This window comes from Desmodus rotundus, chromosome 10, assembly GCF_022682495.2.
Source record: "Desmodus rotundus isolate HL8 chromosome 10, HLdesRot8A.1, whole genome shotgun sequence".
NCBI classification, from domain to species: Eukaryota; Metazoa; Chordata; class Mammalia; order Chiroptera; family Phyllostomidae; genus Desmodus; species Desmodus rotundus.
The window spans coordinates 45572050-45588591 of NC_071396.1; the positions used below are offsets into that span (position 1 = coordinate 45572050).

General features: G+C 46.9%; 1 protein-coding gene across 1 annotated transcript in view; it reads left to right on the top strand.

Moving 5' to 3' along the window:
* The window catches only part of HSPA4 (heat shock protein family A (Hsp70) member 4), a 39788-nt gene extending 23647 nt beyond the window's left edge, over nucleotides 1–16141 (top strand). Inside the window, exons 8-19 of the mRNA XM_024575133.4 lie at nucleotides 2065–2141; nucleotides 3313–3464; nucleotides 3989–4095; nucleotides 4548–4681; nucleotides 5646–5827; nucleotides 6819–6908; nucleotides 9067–9219; nucleotides 10060–10185; nucleotides 10737–10844; nucleotides 12472–12591; nucleotides 13660–13821; nucleotides 14035–16141. Of these exons, the coding sequence (XP_024430901.2) occupies nucleotides 2065–2141; nucleotides 3313–3464; nucleotides 3989–4095; nucleotides 4548–4681; nucleotides 5646–5827; nucleotides 6819–6908; nucleotides 9067–9219; nucleotides 10060–10185; nucleotides 10737–10844; nucleotides 12472–12591; nucleotides 13660–13821; nucleotides 14035–14238 (1615 nt within the window). The 3' untranslated portion in view covers nucleotides 14239–16141. The remainder of the gene's footprint in view (nucleotides 1–2064; nucleotides 2142–3312; nucleotides 3465–3988; nucleotides 4096–4547; nucleotides 4682–5645; nucleotides 5828–6818; nucleotides 6909–9066; nucleotides 9220–10059; nucleotides 10186–10736; nucleotides 10845–12471; nucleotides 12592–13659; nucleotides 13822–14034) is intronic.
* Nucleotides 16142–16542: the final 401 nt, after the last annotated feature.

Below are 16542 nucleotides of genomic sequence, written 5' to 3' on the forward strand. Positions count from 1 at the left end.
CGTCGTTTGTGCTCACTAGCAGCCCTTTTTATTTTTTAACTAATGAAACCAGATGATTCATTTCTGCATTTCTTCTAATTACCTTTTTTTAAAGATTGAGGTGAAATTCTTGTACCACTTTGAAGTGAGCACCTCAGCGTCATTCCGTACATTCGCGGTGCCGTGCCTGCCTAGCCACAGACCATTTCCCCCGCCCCAGTAGAAGTCCTTGTCCCACTGAGCACTCATTTCCCATCTCCTACCGCTGCCCCGTGGCCACGCCAGTCTACTTTTATCTCTGTGGGTTTTTCTCTTCTGGTTGTTGCAGGTAATCGGAGTCATGCAAGACAGGGGTGGGCAAAGTAGGTTTACAGCTGTTTGTGTGAAAAATGATCCAGTAACAATAATACAGTAACAAGCTCTGTTTCGCATACTCACCTGTAAACCTACCTTTTGCTCCCACCCCCCCGCCGTTTGTGTCGGCTTCTATTTCTGTCTTATTTCACTTAACACTGGTTTCTGAGTTCACTGTAGCACATGTTAGTGCTTCGTCGCTTCTTACGGCGGCTACTCTTCTGTTTCTCCATCGATCCGTGATGGATATGGGTAGTGTGTTCACCTTTTATCTGTCGTGAATGATGCACGAACAAGTATTTGACTGTTCTGCGCTCAGTTCTTTTGGGTATACACCTAGGAGTGGAATTGCTGAGTCCTCTGGTAATTCTGTGTTTAGCTTTTTGAGGAATCACTTGCTGTTAGGAATAAACTGTCATTTTAAATTACTGCCAACACGTAAGTGTTTGTGTTGCTACGCATCCTCACCGATACTGGTATTAGTGGTCTTGAAGTTTTGCCATTCTGGTGGGTATTTTCTACACCTCTATAATTTTTTTTTGTTGAGGTGTAATTAATAAGAGTAACCCTTTTAAAGTGTATTATTTTAGTGGTTTTTAGCATATTCACAGAATTGTGCAGCCATCACCCCAGCCCAATTTTAGAATATATCAACCACCTCATAAAGAACCCCTAAATGAGCTGTAAAGCTGTGAACAGACAGGCAGGAACCTTAAATGCCTATTTCTAAGTAAAAAGCCCATTTGAAAAGGCTAAGTCCTGCATGATTCAACTATACGACTTTGTGGAAAAGGTAAGACTATGGAGATATAGTAGAAAGATTGGTGGTTGGCAAGGGTTTGGGGGGGTGGGGGAGGGACAGATGAATGGATGGAGCTCCCATAATTGTTAGGACGGTGGCGCTACTCTGTGTGATACTGTCACGGTGGATACTTATTACTATACTTTTGTCAAAACCTGGAGAACCCTGATGTGCACCGTCCTGTAGCAGTGTTGGCTCGTTAGTGGTTAGCAGTGTGTCACTAAGGCAGGGTGTCAGTGGGGGACTGGGCGGGGGTGAGGGGCATATGGGAGCTCTCTGTATTTCTTGTTTATTTCTCTGTAAACCTAAAACTGACCTGCAGAATAAAGTACATTAAATTAAAGGAAGAGAAAAAAAGAACTGTAGTCGTTAGCTGTATGCCTATCTCTTCTCTCCCCCCAGCCGTAGATAGCCATAAATCTACTCTCTTTCTGAATTCATCTATCCTGAGCTTTTCATGTAAACGGAGTCCTACAATGCGGGGGTTTTGTCTTGATTGGCTTCTTGTCCCTAGTGTAATGTTTGCAAAGTTCATCCGTGTCCTGACAGGTATTAGTCCCTTTTTGTTGTATTCATTTCTTTCTCTTGCTGTGAGTGCATCAAATGTACTCACTGTTTTGGCTGTTTATGAATAATGCTACTATGAACATACATTCATGTGCGGATTTTTGTGTGGTTATGTTTTTAATATATCTTACTATATACTCAATAGAGTGACTGGGTCATAGGGTAACTCTGTGTTTAACGTTTTGGAGAATTGCCAAACTGTTTTCCAAAGTGGCTGCAGCGTTTTATGTTCCTACCAGAAATGTGTGAGGAATCCAGTTTTTCTTCTCGCCAATGCTTGTTACAGCGTCTTTTCGTTCATAGCTGTCCGTCCATTCCCCGGGAGGGGAGCTGTGATCTAACCTGCTGTTGTTGTTTTACAGAGGCAAGTTTCTGGAGATGTGTGACGATCTCTTAGCTAGAGTGGAGCCACCACTTCGAAGTGTTGTGGAACAAGCCAGTAAGTGTTTTCGTGATTGAATTGTTTGTGTACCTCCCACTCTTTGGAAATATTCTTTTTACTTTTTTCAGCTACACAAATTTTCATTGTGTAGATGACTTCAGTGCCGTATTAAGCTTCTTTATATGATTCCTCTGGAACTCCCACTTCCCCCAAGCAGTCTTTTGATAATAGTGTCCAGGGAAGTCTAAAGGTTTCCCAGGAAACCTGCCTCAGACTCGGAGATCTTCGGTTCTTCCCTGTTGGTAACAACCGCCTTTGCAGTGCTGGCGGCAGCCTCGGGCTCCTCTGTCCGTGAGTCTTTGCGTGCTGAAGGACAGAGCAGAGGGAGGGTGTGGCAACCACATACTTACTTCAACAGGGTGCTTTCCTGTCTTGGGCTACGTGGAAGTGTGATTTAGGAATAGAGATTACTAATTTTCCCAAATTCGGTGACGGACTCGCAGGTAGAGCCTGCCGTTGCCTTGGTTGCCAGCCGTCTCCGAGGGCTGAAAAGTACTGTGAGCCTGGCAGGTTCGGCTCCCGGGTCACAGTGACTATGGCCAGTGGGCGTGGTCTCCCACACTGCGTCAGCCTGCTGTTTTATATAGCCCTTCTCAACAGTGGTTAGTGTTGTTACATAAACTGTGGCCAGAAACTCGGGTGGTATTAGGGGTTATTACTACGTGAGTGACGGCGGAGCCTTGGTGAGGAGGCTGTGCGTGCGCTGTTATTGGAAGGTGTGTACACTCTGGATGGGGTGCTGGAGTGGCTGGGAGCGGATCTCGGTATCTCTTCTTCCCCCTGTCGCGTCAGGGGTGACCCAGTGCCTTGTCCTCCTTACGGCTAGCTTACTTACTCATGTTTTAACACATCGTTGTGGGCCACTCTTTCGGAGATTGTAGGACATTGGGTGTTCCTGCTCTCAGCCCCTAAATCCCAGTATTTTTGTGCCACCCTGCCCCCGTATTTTTGAGATCAAAACGAACCCACGTGTTCCAGGTGCTGTGCACCCGTGTGTGAGCAGAGCACACGCTGCGTGCCTCCGCCTGCGGAGGGGGCGAAAGAGTGGCGGGTTTTGTTACACGTCTGAGTTATTTTGTTGTGATAAGATGCTGTCTCACTTTTCATTTCACTGGAAGATGATTAACTTAGATTCTTTTAATGCAAACGTCTAATTACTTCAAAACAGAGTTAAAGAAAGAAGATATTTACGCAGTGGAGATAGTTGGGGGCGCGACGCGAATCCCCGCAGTGAAAGAGAAGATCAGCAAGTTCTTCGGGAAAGAGCTCAGTACGACTCTGAATGCCGACGAAGCCGTCACTCGAGGCTGCGCGCTGCAGGTGAGCTTTCTGTCTTCCACGGCAGCCACTTCCAGGTCACGGTCACGGTCACGGTACAGCAGTGGTTCTCTCTCCAACCAGTAACCAGAGGTTAGCGTGGGATGACCTCGGGGTGTAAGAGTCTGAAACTTTGGTTTTAAAATGAGTATCAGAGGTGGTGTTCATACATAGAAAAGAACTGTACAACGTGTAATAAGATGCATCAACTTGTTAGAAACATAAACAGAGGAAAGCCTGGGATACTGTGCATTTGGCATATTATCTATTGTCTATATGTGAAGCAGCACTGTGCGCCAATTAAATGTTGGCGTTAATGGAAGAATGGTAAGGAACCGCTAGACTGTTGGTAATTTGACAGATGATAGAAGTTTATGAAACTGCCTGTTCAGACACTATTAAATTGTTAATGTAAATATTTAAGAACCATTGATGATTTTCTGAAGTCTTTTTTTTAATAACCTTGTGATACTAGTTCATAATGTTTATATATGTCAAATGGAAATTTTAAAAAATTATTATTCTAGTGTGCAATCTTGTCGCCTGCTTTCAAAGTCAGAGAATTTTCTATCACTGATGTAGTACCGTATCCAATATCTCTGAGATGGAATTCTCCAGCTGAAGAAGGGTCAAGGTAATAGCATTTATTAATTATTTTTCTACTTAAAGTTAAATTCAGTGTTAAGTCTGAGTAAAATAGTACATTCCATTTTAACTTCTCCAAATCTGTAACATTTTGTTACAGTGCATGAATCAAAGTGATACTTAGTCATCAGAATACACATATGTCTTTATTTAGTTTCTTGTACCTGATCGTGCTGAAATGAGTAGTGCCTTTTTGTGCTGATTGAAATATATTCCTTTCTGAAAAACTGACACACACAATGTGTGTGTATGTTTTCTGTTCTTGGAAACTTTTTTGTTCCCCGAAACTTTTGTTCTAAAATGGATATCAGAGGTGGTGTTCATAAATAGAATAGGGGCTGGAAATGAGGCCCGATGAGAAGAATACAAGTATACAGTAGTTACAAAACTAGAGTACATGGGCAGGAATCCTAAAGTTGTTTTTCTTTCTTCTCCATCCAGTGACTGTGAAGTCTTCTCAAAAAATCACGCTGCGCCATTCTCTAAAGTGCTCACGTTTTACAGAAAGGAGCCTTTCACTCTCGAGGCCTATTACAGCTGCCCTCAGGGTCTGCCCTACCCAGACCCTGCTATAGGTGAGTGAGGGGCTGGGGCTGAACACGCACGCACGCACGCACGCACGGGAGGACTGGGAAGCGCAGAGCAGGCGCAGTTCTGAGTTTGGGGCATTCCAGATCACAAGCAGCCCTCCTGCGGTCTTTCTGCCAGGTTCAGACCAGCAAGATGAGCCTCATTTAGTTGGATCTCCTGTCGTGGGAGCATATTCTTGGTTGATGTGCATTCTCGTGCCTTGTGCGTAATGTGGTGCTTGATACTAAAAGGAGTTAAGGACACTGAGTTTTGACCTTGACACGGGGTTACGAGATGAACGTAGAAAATTGCTAGGAGACCGAGATGCCAGTATCATCAGCCATATTGTCGAGTCTTCATAGACTTGGCGAGGTTGCTAATCTGGAAGCGTTGAGGAGAGGAACGATGAGTTACGTGATAATCACAGATCCGTACGTGGGCAGTGTTCGGGCTATCCTGAACGGCACTTGGAAGCTCTGGAAAGCTAACCTCCGATTTTTCTCATTTGTAAAGTAAGTAAAGATGATAATTCATACTTTGCAGAGTTGTGAATTAAAAAACATATAAGCAAAGTGTGGGTTTGGTACCTGAATCTAGAAATGACAAGTTCTCGGTAAATCACAGAAGCACTGAAGTCATTGGGGGTTTTTAGTAGAGGATAACGTGACAGCTGCTTAGGGATCTGTCTGGCAGTAGCATAACAGGTGGGCTGGAGTAAGGGCTGGAGGAAAAATGTCTGGAGGGCTGAGAGACGTTTGAGGCTTTGAGTGGCACAAGAGGGGCGTCGGACTGTACGCGAAGGGGAAAGGAATACGGCGACGTGATGAAACTGAGCGCCCCCGTTGTCTCTTTGGGAGGGCGTGTTCCTGCCCATTTCCGAGGGGTGGACATAGCCTGGCCTTGGGGTGCATGTTCGTGTTTGAATTCCTCCTCAGACCGTCTGTTCTCCCTTGTCTCATATGTCCACAGCTCAGTTTTCCGTTCAGAAAGTCACTCCTCAGTCCGATGGCTCCAGCTCAAAAGTCAAAGTCAAGGTTCGAGTCAATGTCCACGGCATTTTCAGTGTGTCCAGTGCATCCCTGGTGGAAGTGCACAAGTATGAGGAAAACGAGGAGCCGATGGAAACTGATCAGAGTGCGAAGGAGGAAGAGGTAATTTGGACATTTTGACCGTTTATGAGGGGCCAGGGGTTCTAGCAAACAGACCGAGTGACGGGGTGGGGGGTGGGGCATTGGGACCAAGCTGCTGGGTGTGGGTCTGCGTGCGCCCCTTCGCCCAGCAGGGGTGAACAAGCAGAGCGGCGCGTCTGCACAGAGTTCATACAGAAGCATAGCTGACCAGCTCCTCCTTCAGCCTGCGCGCTTGTCAGCGTGAGTCCGTGGCCGTCCTGGTCGTGAGGAGTGCCACCAGCCTCTGTCCTTGGCCGTCCTGGTAGTGAGGAGTGCCACGAGCCTCCGTTGGTCACCTTTCTCAGGCACAATATGTTTGACATTCGTTTGTTGGAGTCGTGAGTTGTCTCATCCTTACTGTGCATCGAGGTCGGGGTTTTATAAAGCTGCAGATGTTGGGGTCTCATCCCCAGAGATTTGTCTGAGCTCACCTGGGGTACCAGGGCCCAGGGGTCAGTTGTTTTAAAGCCCCTGAGGTCATTCTGGGGTGCTGTGGGCATTGAAAGCCACTTAGTCAGGGCTGTCAGAAACTTCTCCCTTCTCTTTTATTACTGTCAGGCTTTGGTCTTGTACCAGAATTCTCAAGGTGTCCACCTGCCCTAATGCATGCAGTGGTTGCACTTTTGAGGATGAAAAGGCTGATTTAAGAACTGCTTGAAAAGTGAAGACTTTTGAGAGAAATTAGCTCGTGAGGAAGCGTGGAGAAACTCATGCTCTCTGCCGATGACGTTGTGTTGAATGCTACCCTTCTGGGGCCCAAAGTACTTTGTGGTTTACAGAACAGTCCCGCAGCTGCGCTTGTTTACGTGAGGGCGGAGCAGGGCCGGTGTTGCCTCGGGTGGGCAGAGGTGCTGCGAGCCGAGAGGAGGGCAGGCCGTGCTGTAGGTGGCATGCGTCCTGGCTGGAATTTGAGTCTAAGTCTTCGATGGCTGTCACTCAGTGGGGATTTGATACCATGTGACCTGTCTTTCAGAAGATGCAAGTGGACCAAGAGGAGCCGCACGTGGAAGAGCAGCAGCAGCAGATGCCAGCAGAGAACAAGGCCGAGTCTGAAGAAATGGAGGTACGAACTGCGTGGTAGGGGACGTGATACAGTGTTGTCACATGTGGGACTGGCTGTGTTTTCACTGCGTTTTGGAAGGTAGTTATGTGAGGAATTCTTCATGCATTTGAAGAGTTTTTAAGCAAAATTTTGTGGTACACTTGGCAAGCTGGTCTTTGAAATCTGTTCTGGCCGCTGTATGAGAAGAAAGTTCCCAGCATCCCTCGTTTTAGTAGACTGGTGATGGATTGTTAGGTGCAGGTCTCTGAACGGCCGTGGGTGAGTCACCTTGCCCATTCTTTACCGATATGTGAGACAGTCCTTTCAAATTTAGTCAACTCTCTGGAGCTTGTCTTTTTTGCCCCAAAATATTAATGTATTCACATATATTTTGTAAGTAATGTAAATGTATTTAACTAAGCGTTTATTTAAATAAGTATTCTAACTTGAGTTTTCATGTTTAAATTTATTGTCAGCATTGAAAACACCTTTTCTTTCCAGCTATTTGTAACATTGCAATGTAGGCTCTTACCCTAGGTATTTCTCACTGTGCATTTTAAAAAAGTCTGGCAGAGCCTTAAGGTGGCTTAAATCTGTCACCCATAGTCACATCAGTTTAAAAATTATAATTACTTTACATTAGCTGTGTAAATAATGTAAAACAGAAAATAATGGCCAGAGGAAATTATGCTCACAGATGCTTTAGTCCATTACAGGCGTTTTCCATGTGGAAAACCTTCGTGGTGTTGGCCGGGTTAGGGGCAGTGGGAGAGAGCAGCACTCCTTGTCCCGGGTGGCGTGAAGGTGGGGGAGGCGGAGGAAGGAGAGGCACCACCCACCATCATCACCGCTTCCTTCCTCCAGATGCCAAGGAGCTGAGGGGTGTTTCCGGGGGGTGGTTGCTGAGTCTCCTTCCATGAGGTGGCTTGGGACCTGGTGCCTTTCAGAGTGCGTGCTGTTCCTGAGGGGAGCGAGATGCAAGTGATGCATGAATTCCAGCAACTGACTTAAGTTACCTGGGTAGGAGGTGGGGAAATACTTTGATACCACTTTGTAAATTTTACTTTTATTTTTTAAAAGATTTTATTTATTTATTTTTAGAGAGAGGGGAAGGGAAAGAAAAAGAGAGGGAGAGAAACATCAGTTGGTTGCCTCTCTCACGTCCCCAACCAGGGGCCTGGCCCCCAGCCCAGGCGTGTGCTCTGACCAGGACTCAAACTGGTGACCCCTTGCTTTGCAGGACAGTGCCCAACCCACTGAGGCGCCCCAGTCAGGACTGACTTTGAAATCTGGACTCACGCATAGAGCAAACTGAATTCTAGATGAATTTGAAAGTTAAACCAAAAGACAAGTTGAATGACTATTTTTCTAATCTGTGGGTCAGGAAGGGCTTACAAAGCACAAAAGCAACGCAAGAGAAAAAGAGGGATGATTCCACAGTGAAAACCTGCATAGATAAATAATACAAAATTTAAAAACCAGAAGAGTCCATCCCTTGAGGGGAAAGCCCGCTGCAACCCCGGAAGAAGGGCGGGTGGAACATGACCGGGCAGTTCGACATGAAGGTCACTGACCCGAAGAGCGCTGTAGTGACGGGGTGAGCAGGTCCCTGTTTGCGGCAGGGGCACAGTGTGGCGCGTTCTCCCCTCCTTGGGAGACTGTAAGCGGGGACAGGCGTTCTGAAACACCGATAAAACATATACCCTCTCCGCACTTAACTCCACGTGCACGTCTGTATGTTTAGATGAGAGTGGAAGAAAGAGAACGCAGTGGTGTGTTGATTGCGGCATTACGGGAGGGTGTGTGTGTGTGTGTGTGCGTGCGTGCACGCGCGCGTGTGTGTACACAGCTCAGCAGTGTTAATTAAGCACACTCACACTGGTACCACCCTCTCCGGAGCTTTTTCTTTCTGCCAACCTCAAACGCTGTGCCCACTGAACAGCCTCTTCCCACTTCCGCATCCCTCCTTCCCCAGCCCTGGTGGCCACCCCTACTTTCTGTCCCTGTGGATTTGACCGTCATTTTAACTTCCCAGATATTACAAGAATACTCCTAGGTTACTTAAGTCATCAAAAAACAAGGTTACTACAAAAGCAAGAACAGCTTTGAAATGGGACCCGTTCAGAAATTTAACGTAGTCTGTTTACGTGTGCATTCTTAGTGATTTTTGTTATTTCAGACCTCCCAGACTGGATCAAAAGACAAAAAGATGGATCAGCCGCCTCAAGCCAAGAAGGCAAAAGTGAAGACCAGTACCGTGGACCTGCCGATTGAGAACCAGCTGTTATGGCAGATAGACAGAGAGATGCTCAACCTGTATATTGAAAATGAGGTGATTATTTCCTGCCTCAGAGCAATGAGCTAACAACTAATGTGGCAGAGTGTTTAAGCTCTGTGTCTAGTAACTTAGCATTTTTGGTTGTTGGGAGTTTGAGAAAAATGTTAGATTTTTGCAGAAGTATGTGTGTGTTGCTAGAATCTCTGTTAATGAGATTCTGACGTTCTGGCTTTGGTTTAGGGAACGTGGTGCTCACCTGTGGGTGTGTGAGTGTGTTTGTCACTAGGGATTGGGGCGTGTGAGGTTGCGGGTCCTGGAAATTGATGGTGGGAGGAGTTATATGTAGCACCAGCGGTAGCTCCGTGTTAGTGGGCAGTTCCTTCCCCTGTTGCCCGTGAGTTTTGTTTGACGGGCCTTCAGCTTCTGTACCGTCTGAATGATGTGTTTTCTTGGCGCCCCCTCGGAACAGCGAGGCCGCAGAGATACCGCCGTGGCCTTGAGCTCATAGCAGCTCTTGTCTCAAGTTGTTCTTCTTACTAGTTGTGCTTTTCAGCTTCTACATCTTGATGTTTTGTTGCTCTTTTTAAAAATTACTAATTTTTTTTAATTTGTATTTTTTCATCACCATTTATCCTCCCTATACCGTTTTCCACCTCCCTTCAGCCCCCGCCCCCCACCATGTGGCTCCTTTCTCTGAGCCCACCCACAGAGCTCTCACTCGGTCTTCATTCCTCACTGAGGACTGGCGCTTCCACGTCTGCTCTCTCGGATGATGTGCAGAGTTAAAAGGGTTTGGGGAAGAAGGATTTCTTACTCTGATGATGGTATTATTTGGGATTTAAGAGGCTATGGTTTCCATTGTGTGGGGGTGTGACGGGTCGCTGCTGTCCGCAGGGTAAGATGATCATGCAGGATAAACTGGAGAAGGAGAGGAACGACGCCAAGAACGCAGTGGAAGAGTACGTGTACGAGATGCGAGACAAGCTCGGCGGTGAATACGAGAAGTTCGTGAGCGAGGACGTAAGTAAGGGCCACGTGTGGCTGCCGCCCATCACGTGCCTGGGAGCGACTCTGAGTGTATTAGATGGGAGCGTGCGTCCGTAGCCTACAGTGAGATGATTCAGGCGCACTGTTTTCCGAAGTGCCGTTTCATGTTTGGTAGTGGAGTGTTCCGTTTCCTAACAGTTAGTCTCTGTGTACCGCTGTTAGACCCGTTGGCACGCTGTTACTTACCTAGTGTCTTTCTTCAAACCAGCTAACTTTTCCCTGGTATGTATTTTAACTTACTTGTAAATGCAGTTTCTAAAATTTTCTGAAATTTTCAAAAACACCCAAATGTTGCTTACAGCAGAGAGAACAGTAAACCTCCCTGGACCTGTCAAGCAGAACAACACTTGGCCAGTCTTGTTTTCCGTGTCCTTTAAAGGGAATTCCGCTGTGTTTTTAAAGGGAATTCCGCTGTGTCACAGTCTGTGCCTGTGACTCTTAGTGAATCAGCTGATCGCAGAAGCAAAGTCCACTGGGTTGGTGGATCACAGCTGATCTAAGTGCAATATTTTCTTCATCTTTAGGATCGTAACAGTTTTACCTTGAAACTAGAAGACACCGAAAACTGGTTGTATGAGGATGGAGAAGACCAGCCAAAGCAGGTTTACGTCGATAAATTGGCTGAGTTAAAAGTAAGTGTCTTTTGAGAGCAGAATGTCCTGAACTCATGCTGTAGTTGCCAAGGCGAGCATCTCAGAATTGGGAGGAATTCTGTTACGTAATGAAGACAGGCTGAAAGCGATGGAAGAACTGTATGCTTTATTGCTCCGGTTCATTAACTTTCTCACTTTCAGAACTTAGAGGAACAAAAGCATTTATCTGAACACTGAGTTTAGACTTAAAGTGTTACTGAATTGGAGCTGAGTGCTTTCTTGGTGTCAAGAGATGCAGAGACTAGCGAGCCGTGTCCCCGTCCTGAAGGCAGGCGGGGCAGTTCCGCCAGGGTCGTGGGTGTGGCTGTGGCTCTCAGTAGAGCAGAGCGGCAGGGTCTGTATTTACAGAACCTGATCGTCCAGCCAAGGGCTTGAGGACAAAGAGCTGACTGAAGCTGGGGTGTCTGGGAGAGGAGGCAGGTGCACAACGACTTCCCCATTTCTTTGGGTGACTTAAGTTTCTTGTCACACTGGGCCGTGGTGACTAAAACAAGGGACCCCAGCGAGGTCCTTCTGTTGAGGTTTTTGTTTTACTTTTCATTGACATCAATCACATGAATGGAGAGAGAATAGTTTCGACTGCTGTCACCTCGTGGCCAGTTTTTCATTTCTGCGCTCGCTCGCGCGCTCTCTCTCTCTCTCTCTCTCTCTCTCGCTCTCGCTCTCGCTCTCTCTCTCGCTCTCGCTCTCGCTCTCGCTCTCGCTCTCTCGCTCTCGCTCTCTCGCTCTCGCTCGCTCTCGCTCTCGCTCTCGCTCTCCCTCTCGGTTACTTGAAGCAAGTTCTGCATATTTACTCCAAAAATATCTCAGTAGGTATTTAAAAGAAGATGTAACCTTAAGCTCTGCCATATCCCACCTAAAAATTTCCTTAACATCACCATATCTGTGGTCAGTTTTCAAGTTCCAGTTATTTCGCATTATTTTGTTAGTTGGTTTGAGTTGGGATCCGGCTGAGGCCCACACATTTTGTTGATACAGTGTGTCTCTCAACCCCATGTCCGTGGTTCTCCTTCCATCGTTACTCAGTGGAAAAAGATCATTTCCTGTCGGCTTTGCCCCAGTCTGGATTTTGCTGAATTTCATCTTTGAGGTGTTTAACATCTGGTAAACTGATGGATAGATCTAGAGGCTTCCTAAGGTTCAGGCTTAAAATTTTTTGGCAGTGGTACTTCGTATTTAGTGTTTGGGTTCACTGTCAGCGGGCGCCTAGTATTTGGTTGTCTCTCACTGGGTTTCGAGAATGGGCGCCCAGGCGGTAGGTAAGTGGCCCCCCATGGAGCAGCACTGAGGTACATTAGTGTACCCTAACCTGAGTACACAGGGCGGGGCGCGAGCAGGTTTACAGTTCACATGGAGAACCACACAGCGATTAAGCAAGAATAATGAGAGAAGAAACGCCGCCGGGTGTGTTCACGGCTGTAGCCCTACTTTTGCCCGACCCTGTGTGCGCTTTTCAGTGGGCTGGGGGACATGCTTAATTTCTTACATTGCCCATGGAGGTGGAATGTGCTTTAATCTATAATCCATTTTAGTAATTGGAGAAACAGTGCTTTTCTGATAGTTTAAGCTGCCTTGTGAAGAATTTTATGTTCTCTTTTTTTTTAAGAATCTAGGTCAGCCTATTAAGCTAAGATTCCAGGAATCTGAAGAAAGACCAAAATTGTTTGAAGAACTAGGGAAACAAATCCAGCAGTATATGAAAGTGATCAGCTCATTCAAAAACAAGGTATCTTTGTTCCTCCTCTTCCCTGCTGTTGTTTTGGTAGAGTTAAGCTCTGAGGCATTTATGTAGTTATTCTCTTGTTCTCTTTAACTGTTCTTTAATGATATTTTCTTTTTGGATGTTAATGTAATACATATTTTTTCAAATCTTAATAAGAACCTTGGGATTTGCCACTTCTTCCGTAGGTGGGATCTGGCTGGAATTGAGCAATATCGTTTAAGTTCCTTTCCTTGCTGTGAATGCTTCCTCGGTGACCTAACCTGCTCTGTCCCCGTCTTTCTGAGACGCATTAGGCGTGTGGTTCGGCTTGTTACGCAGATGCAGGACTGTCTCAACAGCACACTGCTGCTCACCCATGTCCTCCTGCTGCATGGCGTTACCTCACGCACGTGTTACTCTTTAAGTCCATACCTCGCGGAGCAGATGGTGGTACCGACAGTTCTCGGTAGCGTCCAGCTCTGTAAGCTTCACTGTCCTCAAGCAACACCCCAGACTGCTGGGGGTGCTGTGACCTGGACGGAGGTCTGACTCCAGAGTTCGGGTTCTAACCACTCCACTGTACCCCCGGTTCCTGATGTGTATTGTTCGTGTAAGAGCCTTTGAAAGGGAGAAATTGAACTCGTTTTTTGGTTTTGTTTTTATTTTTTAGGAGACTGACGCACTACCGACTGTGCTAACAAGGCCCTTGTTTGTTTTTAAGTTTTGCTTCCTGAAGGCCCCCTCTAGAGAGTTGTGTTTATTACCATTGGGCTCCTGACAAGCATGCGTGGACCTCAGCTCTGCGTCTGGGGACACGTAGTGTTTTCCTAAGGTTTTGTGTAACGTGTGCGCAGTTTATACTGTTGAGGCCTTCTAATTGGAACTTTAATGTTTTGACCTTTAAATCTATGTAAGAAATCGAGTTTTCCTTTCTTGGATTTCTAAGGAATTGAGCATTAGTTTAGGTCGTGAGGGTGAGTGTGCTCTACTCTGGAAAGATTGTAACTTCTTGGAAAGCTGAAGCACTAGACGACACTTGGGCAGGGAAGCCACCCTCCTCTGACACCGTCTCGTTGTGACGGCTGCTTGCAGGAGGACCAGTACGACCACCTGGAGGCTGCTGACGTGGCGAAGGTGGAAAAGAGCACGAACGAGGCCATGGAGTGGATGAACAAGAAACTGAATCTGCAGAACAAGCAGAGCCCGGCCCTGGACCCAGTTGTCAAGACAAAAGACATCGAAGCTAAAATTAAGGTATTTAATGGCTTTGCATTTTAAATAGTCTCTTCTTGTCAGCCTTGTTATTTCTTACTAATAGTCCTTAAAGGACATTTAGGAGGGAACTTCATTACTGCATCTTAGCTTCTAATTCGGGGATTGGGTGGGAGAGGGTGGACTTGGGGTTTGTGTTCCATGTAAAATTTGTTATTTTATAAAAAAGCACAATTTTTTCTTCCACCATTCTAGGAGCTGATGAGTATCTGTAACCCTATAATTTCAAAGCCCAAACCCAAAGTGGAACCTCCAAAAGAGGAGCAGAATAATGCCGAGCAGAACGGACCGGTGGATGGACAAGGAGACAGCCCAGGCCCGCAGGCCGCCGGGCAGGGCCCAGACTCGGCTGTGCCTCCGGATTCGGACAAGAAGCTTCCTGAGATGGACATTGATTGATTCCGACAGTTGTTTATATTAAAACAGACTATTATAAAGCTTTAAGTTGTCAGCTTTGTTCTAAACATCGAGAGCAATCCGATACTGGACATTTCGTAGTTTTTAGGGGATTTTGGGGGAAGGGATATAGGTAATGTATGGAGCATTTCGACTTCTAAATAGTTAGGTACAGAAATTAAGTGCATTCTGTCTTTTTCATAATGGTACTATTTAGAAGTCCAGTTAGTCTTACTGAGCTTATGCTTCACTCCTTTTATGTTTAAATCATGCTTTTACAAAGACAAGTTTGGGGAAGTTGAGCTACAGCAGAAACTAACTATACCTGCTGTCAAGCAGATTGCTTGTTAGGATAGAAACGGCAGGAGCCGTAACTGTGCTTCAGAAGTTCGTGGTGGGGATTGCCACGGAGTCCCCCGCCTGGTGTGGGGTGGGGCCTCCCTCTTCCTGGGGGCCAGAGCGTGGCGTGGCATGGGCTGACAGCACAGCACAGGCATGCTCTGGGCTGCTTCCGGGTGCGTTTCCACTTCCGCTCCCACCCTGTTCTTAGCCTCTGCCCCCCCACCCCCCACCCCCAGTAAAGGAGCTCCCATTACAGGTGCCATGTGCTGCCCCTGGGAAAACAGGCCCCTCACCTGGAGCAAGCTGTTGCTGAGTATTTTAGACCTGGAGGCCCTTCCCAGGGAAGTGTGTTCTGAAAGTACGTTTCGCTGACACAGGCATGATAAATTTACCCGAGGAGTTGATTCGTGTTCATTATGGTGTACAGATTCGCGTCCTGGCCTGTGTCCGGCTGAGAGATGTTCTGTAAATTCGAGGTATATCTTGGGGTCCCAGGACCAGAGTTTGTTTTTGTTTGTTTTTTTAAAGCTCATTCACAGTCACTTGTGTGTTGTGTTAATACCTGCCATGAATCTGCCAACTTTGTACGTGTTAACAGCTGACAGATCACACAGAAAACTAAGATACACTGGGTTACCCTGGATGCGTCTGAAATCAGTGTTAAAGAATGGTGCTGGATGAGAGCAACACCTCCCTCCGGCAGCGCCAGTGTCGGGAGCGCAGAAGCACTGCGGGTGACTGCCCTTTAGGGGGCAGCGTTGGCAGGAGTGAGGTGGTTTGGAAACTCAGCGGGAAGCCAATATTAGAGGCCAGAGCTGGTACTTACTTGCCTTAGAAACTGTTATAAGCTGTGTTGGTTATGTTTTTGATCTTTGCAATAATTATTTTCTGTATAACAGAGTGCCTCTCTGTTAATTTTGGCTTATGTTGTGATCATACCTTGTGCATTTAGAATAAGTTTCTGCCCATCTGTGCACTGAAAAATTTTAGGGCGTTACAACCTCTAAAGCGCTACAGAGAAACATTGCTTAGAGAGAAGGAAGGTGCAGGTGTGTGTACTCTGGTGCAAAAGCATGCGGGACAGCCAGGACCTGGCCCTGTTCTTTGAGCCTCCTCCACCCACTCCCTACCTGTTGTACTTCAAGGGTCCAGCTGGCCCGTGGGGGCCAGTAGCTGCTGTGGAGCGCTGGCTGTAGGGTTAAGCCAGTTCTTACGCAACTGACTCAGTCCTTAACAGCTATTTCTAATACTTTCTTTTTGTGGGGGGAGGGTGTGGGTGTTGGGATGCGGGAGAATTTGAAGGTTCAAGTTTAAACTAGAAATAAGGTCATGTGGTCTGCTTGCTCTCTGTTCAGACGGGAGTTAAGACCAATTGGATATACATGGAGGCCGGGCCAGAGTGTGATAATCCGTGACTTCTGTGCACACAAGCATTTGTCCAGGTTGCGTTATCCAGACTGGTTTGTTAAAGCCCCAGGTCACATTCTTACACTAAGAAAAACATTCAGTAAACATGACACAAGTTTAGGAAAAATTAATAAAAGAAACCTGTCTTACACTCAAAGGAATGGTTTCCTTAATTTCATAGAGAGCGTGTGGGGGTTGGGGGGTGGTGCATGCAGTGAAAACCTTCCGAGCCGGGAGTCCTCTTGGCTCCGCCCTGGTCTTTAACCCGCCAGCCTTGAGTCTGAACAGGGGAGGCACACGGCACTCAACTGGGGAGAAGCTCCTTCTCTGTGCTCCTCTGATGCAGGCGTCCTCACCTTGTTGCTGTGACCGGACCTTACTTGGAAAGTGTAGCACAGGGTGGCTTGTGGCCCCATAAGGGTCAGCGCTGGGATGGACGCCTGCCCATTGGAGGAGGGCACAGCCCAGTGTGCTGCTAACAGTTGCCGCCACTGTGGGTGGTGTGAGTCGGTGTGTGTGGGGTGGGGTGAGTGTTGGAAGGGAATGAAACTCAGAACA